Here is a 20,445-nt window from a genome sequence, read left to right as displayed (position 1 = left end):
AAGCATCCACAGCCAGGGGAATTCTTCATTCCAAAGTTCATGTTGGCTTTAAAGCTGTTGTAGTTATCAGAGACAGGCGGCTTTAATGTGTCGGCACATGTATTTGCCATGGGGTAGTTTGAACTGGTGAGGAGCTGAAGGGATGCTCCAGGATCCGTGCCAGCAGGAGGTTTGCCTGCTACACCTGTGGCAAGCATGAAGATCTCCTCCAGGGTCACTGAAGTGTCTCCTTCTAAAAGTAGAAAGCATTTGGACTAATTTACTGAAAATGTCAATCTAAAACAAGACTTGGGATGATATTTTATGTTGATAAAGATTAAACTGACTAACCTTCGCAGTCAGAAGGCAGTCTGCCCACAAACTTCTTGTTTTCCTCTTGTTACTTCAGGCAGGACTAAGCTGGGGTTGGAATAAGTTTTCCGTGTCTGTGGCAGATAACTTTTCACTTGAGTGACAGAACAGGGGTCAGGACTGTAGGATACTGCTGCAGTGCTGTGACAAACTGCAAGCTGCCAAGTCCATCTTTGAAGCTATAATGCAATAATACAGAGGATTTTAACTAACAGTCAGTCACATGTTTAACTCTTTCTGGGCAAGAGCAATAAAATAAACTACCTTTCAAATGCTGTGTAGTTCTTATCAGTTAAATACCACTGAAGGTAATCATTGATAACTGAATGCTTTTCCTCCATTGACCCAACACGTTTAAAACACCCTGCAGTCTGCAGCATGGTGCTGCTGTGTACGATCAGGTCCTGCAGGCTCTCCAATGACCAAGCATTCTCAATCTAAAAATGGGACCTCTGCAATTCTAAATAGAAATGGTATCAAAAAGCTGTCATGACACAAAGTTTGAAGTGGACCAAATTGCTGGCTTTCCCAACCTTTCACCTTTGCCAAAGTGGAACATTTTCAGTGGTGTTTTATTCTTTTGGAAGTGTGATTGCCTCTGCTTCTCTTTTAAACTCCCAGAGTTGTGTAATGACTCCACTGCACATCTTACTGTGCTTCCTGATTCACAGTGTAATCAGATTTCATTAAGAGAGTAAGTGGATCAATGATAATCTTGTTGTTCAGAGATCATGTATTCAGATGAATGTGTAGTTATACTGTGAAGTCCAATTTAAAATGTCTTTTAAACACTGCCTTCAGTTGTCTTATCAGGACTCAATAATCTGAGGTCCTTGCCACATGAACTGATTCAAGGCTGAATCCACAAGAAGGGCAAAACATTATCCTACGTAATAAAACAAATAAAGTATTATTAAGGAGTTGGCTAGAACAGTTAACCTTTAAAAGAGATGTGTATTTAATGGGCTAAAGCTGTTAAACATGAACTAGCATCAGTGTTTCATTTATTTCTCACATTTCTCCCAATTCTATATGTGCTGGAACCACATGTTTCCTCTATTTTACCACAGAATTGCCTTGAGAGGCTGATGTTGATCCCGACCATGTTTCCATGGAGCATGGAGGTGCTGGGGTGACGTATGCACGTCCAACCTCACCTGCACACGTGACCAATCATGTCACTGATAGACCCCTATTTTGGGGATATTCGTTTGACGTTTGCAGATTTCCATTTATGGAAGGTTCTGTGAGTTCTTTTTTTCCATATATGGTAATAACCGGGGCAACAGTGACGGTGTCTACTGGTCATGTGATCATATTTCGAACGTAGAAATCATATAAATAGGGCCAGTAGGACCACTGAAAGTTTAATCCTACACGTTCCCTCGAGGAGCCGTGAAGGGTCGCCTCTCTATCAGACTCCTTCCAGGGTCTCTGCAGTGGGCTCTGCCCCTCCTGCAGTGATACAGGTGGTAGTTATGGAGTCTGATAGACTGCCCTGGCCTGGAGCGTGCTGGGTGGGACATCGGCCGGCTCTTCGGTCCAGGACCGACGCCGAAGCCTCCCTGGGCGGCTTCCGTCGGTCCTGGATCGAGGCGGCTGGCCGGTTTCTCGCTCCTCTCCTCTGGGTGAAGTGGCCGGTAGGATGCCCTGACAGATGGGGAAGACATTAAGCCACCACCTGGAGTCCAGAGCTTACAGCTTTGGGACTCCATTTTTTTAATCTTACAACAGCCCCGAGGCTCGGGGTGCATTAACTTTGAGCAGGTGTTCCTCCTGGGCTCCACAAAAATCTCTACAGTACAGCAACTTACATCACTGATGTGATGTCCAATGTTCATACAAGCAGACACATCTGTGCTTTTGTGGGCATCTGTTGCGTCCCTTTGAAAGCCTTTGAACTCATCTGTTAACCAACTGACTTTATGTCAAGTGAGACCAACTCTGCTTCAAAATTCTTTAAGAACATATCAACACTTTCCTTTAACACCTTTTTATCAATTCATACTTGGATTTAGGCAATAACATCACCTGGTCAGAGTCACAAAACAAAGGTAGTATAGTCTAAAACGCATGTTCAAATAACACGACTCTCCCCCGCACGGCCGCCATTTTGTTGGTTGCCATGGTTACACGTAAACAAACAAGTTCACTTCAAACATTGTCTCTTTCCGGTTGGTTTTAGAAAATAGCTTCACTTGGTTAAATGATTAGTTATACGAAAAAACTATTATTAGAAAACAAGCGCCGTTAAGGATTAAAAAAAAAAAATAGTTATGTCATGGCCAGCATTTTTCTTTTCACATGCAGTTATTCTAATAACCACTAGATGTCGCATATTTTTAACCTCAGTATGGGCTGCATCTGTGTCTCTGCCTGTCATGAACACCTCATGGACACGTTATGTGAAGAGGCAAAGTATCTTCAAAACGACGCTTTTGTTTCTGAATGAAAGAGGCAGGTATGTGCAGAGTGAACTTTCTGCTCAACACTGAGTGTTTCTCAGACAGAAAGACACTTTCTATAAAGATACAGAGGAATGAACTGAGCAGAGTGCAGGATGCAGAGGTTCTTCAGTGAATGTGGTGCTGAAGGTGTGGAGGTGGATCAGTGTGTCAGAGGAGTTTATCTTCATGGGATCAGGCAGGAGGAGAAGACCCTGTCATCAGTGAGTTAAACTGCAGTTTAACTCTGCTGTGAACAGCCTGAACAACACTGCTGCAGCTGCAGTTTGTTCAGTGAGTTAAGGGCTCGTAGCTGTGAACCAGTTGATGATTTTAGCTCAGAAAGGCAGTTCATACAGGTCAGTGGATCCACTGCTGGGAAAGACTGCCAGACCTGTTAGGCCCAAGTGCATTGTGGGAATGTTTGGCAGCGAGCTCTGTCCATGAGATCTACATGAAATCACGTCTGTCTTAGTGTGGAATTCTAACCTGAGCGACCTTAAGACTCCCCGAGTGGAGTTCCTGGGGTTTAGGTCGGACATGTGGTTCTGACTGAGTGACGCAGAGCTGGATGCCATCTTTGCAGAAATCCAACTAAGTCCCCCAAACACAGGACACAGAATGATGAAATCATTCCTTCATGCCAGGGGACTGCTGCTGCAAAGTGAGTCTGATATGAAGTGGATCCTTATGTGAAAGTCCTCTGTAAGCTGCATCAGTGCAGTCTCTCTGCTTTGTGTCAAAGAAGCTGTGAATGAACCTTCTTCAGATTTAGATCTGATGCATTATATCTTCTTTTTCTTTGTCCTTCACGCTGGAATAGATGCTTCAGCCGTTTAACTGTTCATCTGTCTGCTGCAACAAACAATGGAGCATCTCCAGTGCTGGAGAGCTTCCTTGGTGCCATCAACACGTCTGGTTTGCCATCAGCTGTGCGCTCTGACAGGCTGCTGAGAATACTGAGGTCGCCCATTTCATGGTGGAACAGCGAGGAGAGAACCCAGACTCACACGTTACCGGAAGGAGTTTCCGTATCCAACGGTGAGGTTTCCATAGCGATGTATTATGAGAAAAGCTCTGCAGGAGAGCACATAACGAGTGTTATTATTCCCCAACGTTCATCCTGCTGTTCCTCTGCAGGACTCTCACTGGCCTCATTCACAAACTCTGCTTTGTCCTCCATTACTGACAGAAAACACTGAACTAAGCATGAATGACATCTGTCATCTGCTTCAGAGCCTGTTGTTTTTTCATATTTCCTAAATGTAAAGTATATTTGAGGGGGAAAGATCTTCAGACATGTTTTCCTTCTTATTTCTTGTGTTGGAACTGTTTGTATTTGCAGCAGCATCAAACATTTTCAGACTTAGTTTTTCAGGCGAGTGCTCCACCAAGACCAGATTAGGCTGGACACACATTTCTAAAGCCATCACTGAACTTATGAGCATCAGTTTCCTCATTGTAGAGTCATAACATCCAGCAGCTAGAAGTTCTAATTCAGAGCAGAAACATCTTCTCTTCCTGCTTGGAATGTTTCTCTGAATCATGTCTCTTGTTCTTCCAGGATAGAACGCTGATGGACAGATGTTTCCATTCCAGTCCTTGACCCATTCCATACTCTGTTTCTCAGCCTGGAGAGAGAAGGGCTTTTGACCCCTGATGATGAGTCATCTCTTTGCTCTCCACTGGGCTTTTCTGCCTCAGCTGCAGAGGCAACTTGCCTTCTTCATGGATGCTTGGAACCTTCACGGCCTGAGAGCAGCAGGCAGCCAGTCTCCCCACCAGCTTTGGACATCATTCAGACACCTTCAGGATCCTGATCAGGTGTGTTAAAACAGCTGAGTGCATCATATCAGGAGCCATTATTTAAATGATACATTTAAAAGGCCTAAAAGGATTTGGCGAGATTACAGAACTTAATATTTATACTGAGGAGAACTGATTTCATAGCTTCAGTTTAAAACTGCAACTGAAAATGTTTCAGTGAAACAAGAAAGCCTACAAAATATTGAATAAGCTTAAAACTGTGATGGTGTTTTATTTGTGTTCAGGTGGAGGCAGACTGTGGGACTGACTGGGATGGACCACACGGCTCTGATGACCTCGGAGGTGAAACGGACCAAGTTGAAGGAGCCCAAGTGCAGCTTGAAGGACACCTGAGCGAGAACATGGCCAGGTCACCTGACCCCGATGTTCCCTTCATGGATGCACTCCACATCTATGCAGCCGCACCACAGCAGCTGATGCAGCCACAGCAGAACTGGACGAGTTCACCAACGTTCACACACTGCTGGATGGAAAAGTGCACCAAACACTTCATGTTCTATTGTCTTTATTAACCAAACTTTAACATTTGTAACTAAAACTTCAGATTGAAATGTTTGTTCTCAGTTCTCCTGAACTGTTACCAACCTCACACACTTCCAGTTAATGAGGTAAAGCCTTAACATGGCTCACTGCTCCACAGCCTTCAATGAGCAGCATGAAACAGAGGAACAGACTAACTGCTACAACTTTGAAATGTTCACCTTAAAGACGCTCAGTTTCTCACATTATTCACATCAGATCATTCCAAAGCCAAAGTCTGTACTTCTAACAGACGCTTGGAGCTTTTCTCTGAATGTCTGCTAGCTTTGGCTCTTCAGAGGCAGTTTCAGCAGGTCCTGCAGGCTGAGGCTACAGGCGTGGTCATTTCAGGAGGAACTCCTGCATACAGGTGCTGGGGAGGTATACTCCAACCTGTCCACAGCTTCAGGAGTTGGTGCAGTTCCTGAGAGGAGCCCACAGAGACACAGTCAGAAGTATTTAAAGCTGCCAATAAGATGCTGAACAGCAGAACTTTCTCAAGTTTACCCAAAGATCAAAGAATCTCTGCTTCACCTGTAAAAAGAAACTGGTCTTTCTGCGGTAAAATAAAACAATGTTTCCATCATGTTACCGGGTAGATTTTCCACCACCAGGTTTCAGAAATATGGAGTCAGTGTGAAGAATCAGCAGCAGCTTTAGGAGATGAACATTGTTCAGGTCTGTTTCTCTGAGAGAACATTTACAATCTGAGCATTTTCAGTGTGGTCTCTCAGAAAGCCTGAGCTGCACGTCTCCTCCAGGCTGCTGTGCTCATCCTCACTATCTGGCATCGGCCTCATGATCCTTTTCAGGATGGTCTGAGAAGTAAAAACAGCCTCAGAGGCTTTTTTTTTATATAAACAACAGGTTGACGATCTGCTCACAGAGCAAAGAAAGGGGCTGTGAAACTCCTGAGCACTCTCCTCAATAACTATGGAGGAGGAGAGTGCAGCTGTGAAAATGATCAAACCAAAAGCCTCTCCACTCCAGGGGGAAAACAAAGAGCTATTAAAGATAAGAAACTCGCAGCTCTCCTAACGAGGCGGACTTAAACAAAAGAAGCTCTCTCAGAAACAGAGGCACTATGAAACCTTAACAGTTATCTATCAGCACACCTATAACGGCGGCGCAAAGATCCTCCAAGAGCAAAACACAAAATCACTCCACTAACGGAGGGCTATGAAACTAAAACAATTAACCAACGCAAATGCTCCGCTAACAGAGATGATTAAAAGATTACAACAAAGATCACTCCAAAAAGAACAGAGGAACAAAACCAGGCTGTGAAACTGAGCGTAATAAAACTAAAGCTATGGATAAAGAATAAATTACAACAAAGGATACGCTCGACTGCAGGCTGAAGGAAGCTGTGGCTGTGGAACAAAGAGGCGAGGGTGAGGCTCATGGTGGAAACAACACACTGGCACAAGACAAGGGAGACACAGACTATTAGAGCACAAGAGGAGCCAAGGAGAACAGCTGGAAACACTTTGGAATCAGGGAAGACAATCAGACGCAGACACAGGAGGAAGGGCAAGGTACCTGAAAGGAGAGGGACGTTAGTGATTTCAAAATAAAACAGGAAATGACGAGACAAGACAAGAATCAAAACTTAAATCGTCACAGATTTCTTTAAAAAAAATCAGAGGTTTAAAAATACTTTTGACAGTAAAATTGCACATTGGAAAACAACTTAGACCCCAAAAAGTGACCAAAGTCCGACTGTGTTTGAAGTACTTGAGGGAACTGAAAAATGACATTAACATTAACTATCATGGCACAAGAAGCTCTGACAATGAACACATTTTCTTAAAGTCCATGTGTGTGAAATGTTGGGATAATCTGTGTTTATATTTGAGTCACCTTCAAATGAAGAGAAGTTACAACATGAACAAGGGAACCCAGAGAAGGATGCAAGATTTGGATAGCAAGCATTTCCCAGCTGGTCGGCTATTGTCATGCTTCCTGAGCGATTTACACAAGTCAAACAAATTCCCAACATCTGACACTGAAACACATGTTTGGTCCTACAGTAAACCTGGAGATTAAGAGGGGTTTCCCCTTTTTTATCATTTCAAAAATAAAGAATGAGCAGATTTCTCACTCATTTTGGTCACAGGCCCATTATACGTGACTTACAGTTTATCATAGAGGGAGAAGGACCAGGAGAGGAGCCGTTCATCCCTGCACTCTGTGGGGCTACAGACCGGTGCGCAGCCGCAGCTTCTCTGCAGACTCAGACTGAGTCAAATGAACACGGAGCAAACGACTCCCTGCTCCATGGAAATGTAACTATGGCTGCAGCCCTGACGTTTAATGTACTCATAAACAACTGTTGCTTTCATTCGCGTGACATATTTTTCCTTCACCCACACTGTATTCAAAGTAAAAAAAAAAAACGTCACCATTTCTCCAAGGAAAGACAGCGCCAGTGCATTATGAAGCTCATTTATCCTCCTCTCTGCGTCAGACACATTCATGCTGCGTTCACTGAAAAAACGTTATTTCCACGTTACAAATTTGAAAGTCCGGCCGAAATGCCATCCTGTCAACTTGGTGAAAACGGAAAACTCGTGCTACAACATTTCAAATGTGGGACTTTCAAAGTAATTAGGCTTTGGAACTGTAAAAAGGTTTTAAGAAAATCACAGGACTATGGTGGGAAACCGCCCAAACTCGCTTTAACCATGGCCCGAACAGGCTAACGTTAGGCCTGTTTGAGTCACTGTAACAAATATATATTATATAGAACCATCATATGGAACCATATGAAAGTGAAAGTGAGACTCTCAGATAACTTATGGTCTGTCGACCTCTTCTGTTCCCTGTGTGTAGTTTTGTGTTCAGCGTCACACAGAGAGACCGAGGCTGCTTAGTTAGATGATATCATCACAAATTGCTCATTTTTAAACAGTTACATTATATTCTAGAAGTCAGAACACAGTAATAGATGTTGTTTCAGCATCTATAAAAAGCTGATTTGTGACTGATTCTCTCGCTTACGGCCATACCACCCTGAACACGCCCGATCTCGTCCGATCTCGGAAGCTAAGCAGGGTCGGGCCTGGTTAGTACTTGGATGGGAGACCGCCTGGGAATACCAGGTGCTGTAAGCTTTTTACACCTGCAGGAGGCGCTGCTGCTCACTCAACACGGACAGCTTCATGACATACTTCACATCAGGAAGGAAATCGGTCAAATAAATTCACTTTTCAATCTTTGTCAAAGACTGGAAATGAGCGCACACATAAAACTCATTTAGGTCACTCTGTCATATCATCTTCCAGCACTGCTCAGCTCACAGTGACTTCATCTGTCTCAATTCTTCTGGATACCAAACACACACAAATATTATTGTCTCACATTAGTCTGCAGACTGTTAACAGATCTTCCTGCAGTCTGCAGATTCATCCCATTTCCTTCCTTCCTAAGAATCCCTGCTGATATCCAAGGTGCTGATCCCAGATCTGCTCAGATGTCCCAGGTTCTCCTCTGCTTTTATCCTCACACACTGAACTGTCTCCTCATCTATGTGTTAACAACCAGAACCCACTGATGTGGGCTCAGAAATAAAGTTTCCAATGTTTTACAAACACAAATGAATAAATTACAGAGATTTACTGAGGCCAGATAGAAAAAGTGCACGTGCAGCCACTTTAAACTGTCAAACAGGCAACTTTATATCTAACAGCAAACACTGAGAGCTGCTCTGCAGAATAAATACTTTTACTGGTGGAAGTGTTAGTAAATGTTGCTGATGCAGAACTTTTACTGGGAGTTGAATATTTCTCAGTGTGGCATCAGTGCTTGTAAAGGATCTACACCACTGTCACCTTTTATAAGTGAATTATAAGCTAAAGGCTTCCTGTTTGCCCCAGGTTAGGGCTAAGCTGATCCGGGTCAGGGGTTAAGTTGCACCGTCTAGGGGTGAACTGACCGTCAAACTGAATCTAAATCAAACCCATAAGAAATTTCAACCATAACTTACCTCTTTGAAAAACTGATTTAAAAGTCCATTATTGTTTTGTAAGTGGTCATATTCATTTTCTTCAGGATAACTTCACATTAAATCTGATAAAAAAAAATGTCATTAAAGTTGGAATCTTCCCTGAAACAGAAATGCTGAAGTGGAATGAATGAATAAATGTCCCCAAAACTTTCCATCCTTCCACTTTCTTTAATTCATGGTTTCAGGGGGACTGGAGCCTATCTGTCACAGAAACTCCTCAACATTCCAGTCTAATAACAAGTCTGAAACTAAAGCAAAAACTGCAGCCCCAAATGAACATTGGCATGATATAGGCTGTGTCAAATGCAAAAGCAGTCCCTGTTTCCCTTTTTGGAACTCATCCTTTCTAAGGACAAAGTTAAATGTATGAGGATCAAACACAACAAGTACCTGGGACATGTCAACAGATCCAGGAAATCCAGGAACCAGCAAACTGAGAGCCAAAGAGAAACTGAGGCGTCTGCCAACAAATCAGCAGCAGCTGAAGCTAATCAACTTCCTGATGTGTCATGAGGTGATCACATGTTTCAACAAAAGACATCAGATAGACATAGCTTTAACAGCTGCAGACCAATATCAATACTTTCACAGTTTGTTCAGAAACTAGATAGTTTTATTGAAAACAACAGCTTATTGAATGAGAGTCAATATGGGTTTGGGTCAAATAGGTCTACAGCTGCAGCAATAATGAAGGTGACAGAAGAAATCCCAACTGCAACAGACAGAAAGAAGTTTACCATATGAACCATTCATTGAGCTGAAGAAAGCTTTTCACACTATTGATCATTCGATATAACTTTCAGAGTTAAATAGCTTTGGTGTGAGAGGAGTTGCTTTAAAGGGGAACTCCTGTATTTTAAAACCTGGACCTTATTTCTGGCATGAAATACGTTTCATCTACTCACAGAAGAGTTTGGCGAAAGTCGGCGTCCTTCGGGAGCTATTTAGAAAACTCGCGATCAGCGTATATCCATATAACGGAGTTAATGGGACGATGCAGCCTCTAAATAAGACATTATCTGTCTTAATTTCACCAATACTTTAAGAAAAATGAATGAACGAACATGTACTATAGCTCTGTTAGTTCATAGGTGCTGTTATGTAGCTACTTGCGGCTATAGGAGAGCTAACGGAGGGATTTCTACACAGGCCCTCTACTGGGACAACCAATTTAACCAATTTAAAACAAATGTGTATCTCAGCTGCAGGAGTCAAACTTTGGAATTCTCAACATAATGATTTAAAAGGTTTTTCAGATGTTTTCCTGTTCAAAAAAATGTATGAGGAGAAAACAATTGGACATTAAACAAGACATTAGACAGTGGAAGGAGCTGCACCCATCTGTCCCAGGCAGCCCTGATGGGAGCAGGCTGGTCAGATCTTTCTCTGGTATCTCTGTTGTCAAATCTGAGGACTCTTGATATCATTTGAAAGGTCTGAAGTGACATTGTTGCTCGAAAATATTTCTTCCTGTCGATGCGTCCCAGAGACGATCAGTGGCCTCATTGCAGGATCTGTGCACTCCAGCAAAAAGAAGAAGCATCCAGGTGTTCCTCATCAGTGTCTTTCCACATGTTGCCATGGACTTTTGTTCCTTCAAGGTTTGACTCTTTTTAATGGCATAAATAGCTCAAAACATGTGTTGATGTCACTGATTCTGGTCACAGCAAACCCTGTGATTCCAGGAGTCATTTTGATGACATCTGCAGCAGCTGCCCTGCCATCATGTACATCATGAGGTACTGAGCTCCAACACATCTTACCATTTTTGGACTTGAGTCTTTCAGCAGGAGCAGCTTCAGCACCGGTGACCTCCTCATCTGACTCATCAGATGAGTGTCTTCTGGATGATATTCCACTTTGTCTTCCTCCTCAGAAACCTGCTCATCCGTATCTCCATGCTGCTCTGTGTCCTCTCCCTCATTTTCACCAGAAATATTATCCAGAACTTCTCTCACTGAGAATCTTCTTTTCATTTTGGCATGCTGCACATTGGAGATGTGCACTCTGCAGGTCACCAACTCCACACTGAACTCAGCTCACATGTGTGGACATGCCCGTCTTTGCTTGTTCTGTTTCTGTGCAGGTAAACTGGATAACAAGGCAAAATGAGAATCCCCTAAAGCTCACATGATGAGGAGAGGAGCTGGCTGTCAGTGGGTTGGCTGACATTGCACTGATGATGTCATCTGTGGCTCTAATTATTGCTTTCTAATCTTATTTTTGTAACTGGGACGAAACCGACCCGAACAACACAGAAGTCATAATTTCAGCCTGAGCTTTTTACAATTTAGTTTTATTTTGGTTCCTGACAATAGATAAATCAACTCCAGTTAACTGTAAATATGAAAAACTGTGGTATTCATGTCTCATCCCATCATCACCATTACAGCACCGCTGCTGGAGCTGATACAGACACACAGGAGACTTTTAACATTTTATCAGTTTTACACAGACAGCAGGATCCAGGATGACTCTGATTGCTGTGCAGACCTGAGAGATGTCACCTTGATGTGTTCACAGTTTGTCACATGATGACAGATGTTGTCTCCCTGCACACATCTGGTGCATCTGTCGCAGCACTAAAACTACAGAGCTCCTGCACAGTACAAATCCCAGTCTAAACCGTGGTTTTGATATATTTTCTGGTGATTATCAGCGACTTATTCTGTTCCATCACTGTGAGTCTTCCCAACATTAGGACTGCTTTCAGCCTACATGGATGGGACAGTAATGGGTGGTGTTTCCATCGGCCGGTGACAGACGTCACAACAAAATAACTAGACAGAGAAGAAGAGACTGAGCGTGGCGTCTGTGACAAGAAGAGTCAGAAACTAATGACATGGATGAAAGTGAACTCTGCACACAGCAGATTCAGAGCAGGAAGTTAGTCCTCATCCATCACTGTGTTTAACTGTTTGAAGCTGTCGGCTGGAAGAAGGATTCTTGGCAAATGTGTTGACAGTGTAGATTATCTTCAGTAATTCCTTCTTCATCCAGTTTAAAATCACAGAGATATAAGATTCCTCAGATCAGATGATGATCTGGACTCTTGCATTAGCTCTCTGATCTCAGTGAGACTTCCTGGTTGAATAAAGGTTACTTTAAATATAATATTAGATTTTAACTTAGTAACTTCAGTAGAAGACATGTTGATCGATGTGTTTGAGGGAAGTTACTTAATATCACTAAAGTTTCCTGAACTTATCAAGAAAAGCTCAGTTTTCTTTGTATTATTTTGATAGAATTATTTTTATAAATTTATATAAAGCTTTAAGTAAACACTGGTTTTTAATTGCTCTTAAACTCTTTGTTGGATGTATATTTCAGAGTTTAGTTTTACTCAAGCTGAAAGTGAAACTAAACTTCCATCTTTTTGTGACGCAGGTTATTTTCTCCGTCTGAAGTTAATAGAAGCTATTTTTAATGTTTGACTATAATATCTGCTGTTGGCAGCTTAGTTCAAGCAGAAACAGCCACAATCTACAGTTCCTGAGACATTGTCTTTTGGAGAGTGCCTTTCTGCCATTGGAGCTGTTGGTCTCAGAGCAAAGCTCTATAAGTTCTCAGCAGTCAATGCACTTCTGATGTTTCAGTCACTTCTGTCTGTAACCGAAGGACTCCGCAAGCTCCTTCAGAAAGAGACTGTAGACCTGGCAGAAGCTTTGATCTGCAAACAAGCAGTGTGTGACACACTTAAGGGCAAACGCACTGATGCATTTGCCACAGAGCTGCATGAGAGAACCAAAGCCCTGTGTCACACTCACAGTATCTGTGATCAGATTTTGTGCTGGAGGAAACTGCAGGTTTCACACACTGAAATAAAAACAACTCACGCATTGAAAAGAGAGTTACTTTTCCCTTGTGTGGATAGGATGGTTGGCAGGGCTACTGAAGGGCATTCAGGCATGTAGTCCTAGATGTGAATCACACACTTGAATGAACTTGCAAAACACTACAGCATTGACTTGAAAACAAAGTTTCTGGTGGTCAGAAACTTTCTTGCCCGGGAAACAGAAGTTGGATGTTCATCCACAGATATATTGTCTGTAAACAACCTCCTTGATTCTCTTACCATCAGCTGATTTAAATGTTAATCTTTCATCCATCACAAACAAACTAGATGGAAAATACAGGCTGAATCCAGACAAACAGGTTCATTGCAGACCTGTAGAAGCATCTTTTATCACTCTGTATGTTTTTTTTCCATCAGGTCACTCTGTGGGTTTGTCTTTTCATTGTAAGTTTTACTTTTACAGTGATTTCACAGATTCAGCCTCCTGCTGTCCTTATAATGTGAGTATTGATGTTTATTATAACAGTTACTGATTAGGCACAAATATAGAGGAAATTATTTTAGTGTTTTCACAGACAACCCTTGCTTTATTTAGGAATACATTTTCTAAAGGAAAATAATTTCCTGGTGCAGGAGCTACTGATACTGCAGCCTCTCTGTGAGCTGTTGCCCTTCAGGCAGATTTCATGTAAATGTTCTTTTGTCATAACTGAAGGTAACTTAGTGGCCAATATAGATACATCCCAGGTCCCCAAAGAACGATGAAACAGTTTGATCAGAAGGTGAACACAATGATATTTCATGGGTAAAATACTCAAATTTCATATCATTTTTGGATTTCCAGTCATAACATCAGTGAGTCCTTTAAAACAGATGCCTGTGTTTTCTTTAACTCCACATTGTTCTCAGACTGAGTCAGAGGAGGAGGAGTCTGACAGCTTCAGATGCTTCATCTCCTCTTTCAAACCCTCCATCTTATTGTCTCAGATTACAGACATGTTTCCCTCTCTGAAGGCAACCATCCCTAACAGTGCCTGTGAGCAGCTGCTCATGTGGAACGTCCTGTAGTGCACTGCGTCGGCTGCATTCCTGCCTGCCTCAAACAATGGCTCAGAAAAGACTTCACAGTCTTGGAGTCATGTCAATTGAAAAAGACAAGCTTCAGCCTCTGAGTCACAACAGAGTGATAGAGCCATTTGTCACCCTTAAAAACAGACGCTTCCATCCACCAAGGAACTCGCAATTGGAGCCATTTTTTTTCTTTTTCTTCTTCTGTGCAAACCTATGATAGTTTTTGTACTATATTAAAGAAAAGGACTGAAATAATGATAATAAGAAATATTTTCTCTGCCTTTTTTAGCTGTTTGTGATGTTTTGCGCTTGTGCGCTACGTTCGCTCACATCCTGTGCATCTCCTGGGGGCTAAGCCCCCCCCTGTCCTTAAGACCGAGTGACGCCCCTGAATAAAATGGAAAAAAAATATATAAATATTAACAATTTTCTGTATTGGCTTTATTTGGAATAAATCTGTCGTAATGCTGCTGTTGTTTCTCACCTCTACTGTCACGCCTTCTTCACGCAGTCTGACTGGATGTTGTGAAAATAAACACTGGTGTTGTCTGTGATAACTGAAAAGAATGACTCATAAAAGCACCTTCATCTGAACACATTCTTCTCACACCACATAACACACTGAAATGAGTAAAAACTAACAAGAAGATAGAAAAGTCATTTAAGTGCTCAATGTATAAAGTAAAGCAGTGAAGTGTTAACAGTGAGTAAATCAGAGTTAAATCCTGCACATAAACAGGGGGCTGAGCTCTGAAACAATATTTTTCACTAACTTTGCTGGAGACCAACCTCAGATTTGTTTTACTGTCACAATCACAACTTTTAGTGATTAACACGCACCTCCTGTGAGCGCTGATTCTCACGTGTCCCTGTCCTCTGTCTGAAATGAACATTCCTGTAACATCTTCCTGGCCTGTGTGTGCCATACAGGTGATAAACTCTCAGAGCTGCTGTCAGATAACAGCTTGAGGAAAAGTTTGAAGGATCCTGAAACATGTAGACATTCGTGTTTCTGAGGATCTGTTAAAAATCAAATTAAAACAGATGCATATTAAACATTTTGGTGCATAAAAAGTCAACATTGATGAAGACCAAAGGCAGCTTTTAAAAAGGAGCTGCATAACCTGAGCATTGTTTGGCGCTAATAATCCAAACATGACAGATGTGTAAATGTTCCCTCCAGCCTTTATTCCCCTGAAGGGGACAAATTAATTCATAATTAAAGATAAAATCATCTGTGATGAGTGTTGATGAGGTCATGTGAACCATACTTTGGTCTCCCCTTGTTAGGGTTTAATCATGTTTAATCACAGAACTGGTTCCTGGTGTGCAGTGGTTGGCCTCCATCTCCAGTTACCTTCTGCTGGAGATCAGTCTCCAACATCAGCTTTTAGATCTCCCTGATCTCTCTTGGTCGAGCCAGAACACTTATTTTCTGTCTTTGTGAGAAACTCTGGACCCAACTGCTGCTGCCTTTCACTCCTGTAACTTTGGCCAAGCAAAGTTTCAGGTCTGAACAACTTCTGTTCTTCTCTGGACTTTGACTTGTAAACCATCAGATATCAGTCAGATTCCAGTTCCTGCTTCCAGCCTCTGCTTTCTTCCCATAAATCTTTACTCTAAACAACATTTAGTTTAGTTTAAAACTAAAAAGGCAGGTACAGTCTTCCTGCAGTACGATACATAATGAAATAAATGTTTACTGCATCTGGGAGTCATTTACAGAACGAGCAAATAATTGCTCATCTGCAGCTTCCTTTGACCTAAATTCAGCTATAAGTCCACCAGATGTGGCCCAGCCCTGCTGATATTAACCACTTTGAATACATTGTAGAGGCATAAAGTCTGCCCCGACAATCCAGACAAAAAGAACTTTTAGACTCATTTCCACTCACAGGATGCATCAAAGCTGATTGATGAGACTTCAGCTGCTTTACTGAACCAGCTGCAAACATTCAACACTTTTCTCACCATGAATTCGGGTCATTCTTCGACATTTTCAGCACAATCAAACAGTAAGATGTTTACGGGTTCTGTTAATCTCCTCAAACACAGTCATCATGAAATAAATAAGGCATGCTGTGTGAAACACAACAAGTTTCAGAGGTGTCAGAATACTTTTAAAGCTTCAAACTTAAGCAGGAACATGTTGTAGAGGGAGTGTTCAGCCAGGTCATCTGTTTCAGTCCTATTCATGCTCAGATGGACAGAAAATGCTCTCTTTCTATCCACCATCAGTGATGTTAATGAGCATGTTCCCTCCTCCATCTGATTGTTGCTTCAGAGTCAACATGACCAGTCTGCCTGATACCAAAGCAGGATGCCTCCAAGTCCCAGACTGGCTGTGAGATGGTCAGTTACCATTCTGACCTCCATCATGATCCCTACCTAATGTGAGAAAACTGCTCAGTGAGACATGATGGAGGAAATAAGCAGATGATGGCTGATAGGAGTCAGGAGTGAGAGAAAGACTGATGAAACTGTTCATTCATTTTAAAACGAATCAGAAATGTTACAACAAGGTTACAAGCTGCTGTTAAACTCAGAGATAAAGATGAAATCAGATCCTGTTGCTGCTCCTCCCTCCTACCTGTCCTGCCCCCATCAGGGGTGGAGCTCTGACTGATTCCAGCAGCAGCTCACCTGTGTCTCAGTCTGTGGAGCCTCGTCTTCTTCAACACTTGGTTTGAACAAACTGTGAGTCTGAACTTTGTCTTCAGTAACTTTCCTGTTTGTTTCTGCTCTGTAATGTTTGGGGAACATGTTCACTTCTTATTTCAGCTCTGTTGTGTTTGAAGAAAAATCTGCATGATTATCATTTACATGGTTATTGATTAGAAACATATTATTTATTGTTTTATTCACAAAATAAACCACATTAAGTTATAATTTGTGGGAATAACTGTGGGAATAACTGTGGTTTCATCCATTAAAGTCAGACACAGAAACTCACTGCTGTTTATCTTTGACGCCCTGAAAGACAAACAGTAACATCCTGGTGAAGGTGTGGTTTTATTGCTGTGTAATAGGAGTCAGGCAGGTTTAAGTTTCATTACCTTGATCACAACCCTCCTCCATGTTCCAGTACAGTCGGTACATGTCAGACCAGTTTTTCCTTGTTTCTCACTGTTCAGTTTCTTCACTGAATAAAAATGTCTCTTCATCCCACAAACAAACTTAAAATCAGTTTTAATTCTGCTTTATGGTGTCACTAAATTAGAGCTGAAACAACATGTCATTTATCTGGAGATTATCTGAAAAGCAATGCATTATTATTTGTTCATTTTTCAAATGAAAAACATTACATTTTAGTATCTATGAATAGTATCTATTATTTTCTAGTTTTGTTTTACACTTTTTTTCTTTTGTAACTAAATATTTCAGACTTAAAAAAAACTGTTATTAGTGGTGTCTTTTAATATAAGTTTATCTGTATGAACAGTGAAATTGCTGGAACTGGAGTTTTGAAAAGCTTTTTCTTTCTTAAGTTTTATCTTTTATTGTGTGTATTAATTTAAAATATCTGTTTTATTTTCAAGCATCACTTTGCTGAGACTCCAGAAAGACAATTAATGCCGATAACGATTAAACTCGGACTGATATGAAACAGAGAATCAGAACCAATCAGAGGAGCAGCTGATCTTTTTACAGCCCAAATGATGGAAAGGAGGATTTGAGTTGATGTGCAGATGAATGATTTGTGCTTCCTCTGCAGATGAAGGTAGAAAGTGTGTGTGAGCTGATGTGAATTCAGCAGCATGGATCAGTGTGAGGACACTAAAACCACTCTGTGTGGGGAACATGAGAGCCAGAGCAAAGCTCAGAGGTGAGATGAGCATCTCTAACTGTCCATGACTCTGCTCCATGTCAGAGCTCAGCACTCACATCACCAAACCACCTTTATTCACAGGAAACAACCTGAACCTGAACCTGAACCCAGCTGTGTGTCCTTTAAGAGCGACCAGTCAAAGGAGTTCTTAACTCATTTCCAACATGATGTTCCATCAGCCCAACAGTGAGTATCTGTCAGTATTCAGTGGAGGCTGCATCATGTTTCAGATGATAACCAGTTTTCAGCTGAATTACTTGAGACGTGGATCAGTTCTTGATGTCTCTGATGAGACTAATTAGCTGCATCATGTGTGTAATGTGATATTTTAGTTCAGTCCTGTAGCTCTTTATTAAAACAAAGGGAGAATATTGCTGAATATCTGTCCACTGATGTGACTTTTTCACAGGATGCTGATTATGTAGTGAACAGGGCGGCTGATGTAGAAATATTACGTTCTGACACGTTGTGTTTAATGACATCAGTTTAAAACAAGCTTCTGAAGAAACAAGAACAAAATGACCAAATCAACCCAGTAATGTTAGTAACTGATCTGTTATTAATTCTCTCCTAATAAACCTGCTCATGTTATCTGGTGAAAAGATCTATTTTTTTAATCTGACACTTTATATTCCAGAAAAATCATATTTTCCAAAGTCAGTGTTTTCCAGTGTGGTGCAGCTGCAGTTTGTCTCTAAAAGAGCAGAATTAATCTGATCACACAAACAGTAAAGACTGAGTCAGGGAACCATACTGAAAGCTCAGAGCTTCAGTCTTCCTGTTTTCTCTCAGTAAAATTACATCCAGCTTCCAGTTTCACACACCTGCTGACGTCTGCCTGCAGAGTGGCAGAGCTGCCACAAGGGGGAGCTGTAACATTGTTCCACAGCAGCCACACTGACTCTCTGACAGGCCGTCTCACTGCAGACTCAAACACTATCACTGAATACTTTAGTTTGAAGAAAACAAGTGTTTTTCTCTCAGGATCCATCAGAGACTCAGACCTGGACCTGGAACCAGCTGTGTGTCCATGAAGAGCGACCGGTCGATGAATCGTCCTATTTTATTCAAATCAGACCAACATCCATCCTTTAAGAGGTGAGCTGAGTGTAAATATTGTCTTTACAGAGTCAGTTTGAACAGTTTTTATTCCAACATGTGTTTAATGTGAGCTCAGCTCTGTTTCACATCCATTTCTATGTTCATATGTGAAGCGGTGTGTGTTGGATGTTTTCCACAAACACAGCAGTCACAGAGGAAAGAATGGATGTTGCAGGAGGTGTTTCTGAGTGTCTGTAGGACACCAGCTGGTCCAGCAGGTGTCACTTTGTGCTTTGGCTCTAACACAGTGTAGGTAGGAACTTCCACTCAGGTGGCAGGTGTTGCTGGATGGAGGAGGACAGATAGATTTATTTAGAATTAAAAACCTGTACGTCTGAACCACATCAAGCTGATGGAGGTGTGATGTGTTCCAGGTTTAGGAGAGGAACAGTCACCAGGGTGCTGGTTAGCTGCTTAAAGCTTTGAGAAGTTAAATGAAACTTGGTGAACAGACAGTAACTCTGCTTCTTCCAGTTAACTAAACAGAGCTTTTGGAAGCTACAATGAAAGTTTGTCTCCTGTCTTTGGGAAATAATCATCAGATGATGTTGTACAGTCATCGTCTGAAGCCTTCACACTGGGAGCTGCCCAGTACAACCAGTCTGATCCAAGCACACACTGGCTCTGGCTTCCTTGCTCCAGGGCACTTCAGCAGGGAGGGAAAGCTTTCTGAAGGGGTTGCTGAAAGCTGTTGGACCCAACCAAAGTGAGCTGAAAGCTCCAAGCAGCTGCAGACTGAGCTGTTGGTTCTCAGTGGGATCAGCAGGACTAGTAAAGCTTTCCCACTGCAGGGAGTCCTCTGATTCACTGTTCACATCCACACATCACTTCATGGAGCTTTACCTTGTGTTTGTCTCTGTGTGGACAGACAGACTGTGAGCTCATTCTTCATGATTCCTCCACAGAGTGGACCAGCAGAGCTCAGAGGTTCCCAGTGGTCACTCTGCCCAGCAGCATCAAACACAGCTGGACTCCATATTTATGGTCTGTACATGTACAACATCTACTTTTCCATCTATTCTGTTCACAGTCATCTCCATGCTGCACTTTGTAGACCAGTGGATTGTCAGTGTGTCCAACATGGATCTGATGTTTGGCTCCATGATTTCAGTCTGATTGGCTCATTCATATAGTATTCTGTTCCAGCTGCTGGAGGACAACATGGTCACTTTTGTGAAGGAGGAGCTGAAGAAGATCCAGAAGGTTCTGAGTGCAGATTACCCAGAATGCTTAGAGAGTCAGAAGGGGGATGAGGATGAAGAGCAGAGGAGCAGCAGAGAGGCATTAGTGAAGATCACAGTTCACTTCCTGAGGAGAATGAAGCAGGAGGAGCTGGCTGACCGTCTGCAGAGCAGTAAGAGGATTTCTCTAAAGATTTAACCTGCTGGATAAATGACACATTTACTGATGTCTCAACACACAGAACAAATACTCATTCTCAGATAAATTAAAAGTTTGAAGGTTTTCTGTGTATTGTATTGACTGATCTTTTTTGTTG

General features: G+C 42.0%; 1 protein-coding gene and 1 non-coding gene across 2 annotated transcripts in view; both read left to right on the top strand.

The window, feature by feature from the left end:
• The window catches only part of LOC140291809 (NLR family CARD domain-containing protein 3-like), a 562,338-nt gene that overhangs the window by 28,609 nt on the left and 513,284 nt on the right, over positions 1 to 20,445 (top strand). Inside the window, exon 4 of the mRNA XM_072379443.1 lies at positions 18,831 to 18,944. Coding sequence (XP_072235544.1) covers positions 18,831 to 18,944 — 114 coding nt within the window. The remainder of the gene's footprint in view (positions 1 to 18,830; positions 18,945 to 20,445) is intronic.
• Positions 8,139 to 8,257, top strand: LOC140307353 (5S ribosomal RNA). The gene has a single exon (XR_011915815.1). It is a non-coding gene; the product is annotated as a 5S ribosomal RNA (ribosomal RNA).

The sequence above is a fragment of the Leuresthes tenuis genome, unplaced genomic scaffold (assembly GCF_036924035.1).
Source record: "Leuresthes tenuis unplaced genomic scaffold, fLeuTen1.0.hap1 SCAF_1, whole genome shotgun sequence".
NCBI lineage: Eukaryota > Metazoa > Chordata > Actinopteri > Atheriniformes > Atherinopsidae > Leuresthes > Leuresthes tenuis.
The sequence above is the reverse complement of the archived record's forward strand: the minus strand, read 5'-3'. Positions and strand labels throughout refer to the sequence as shown.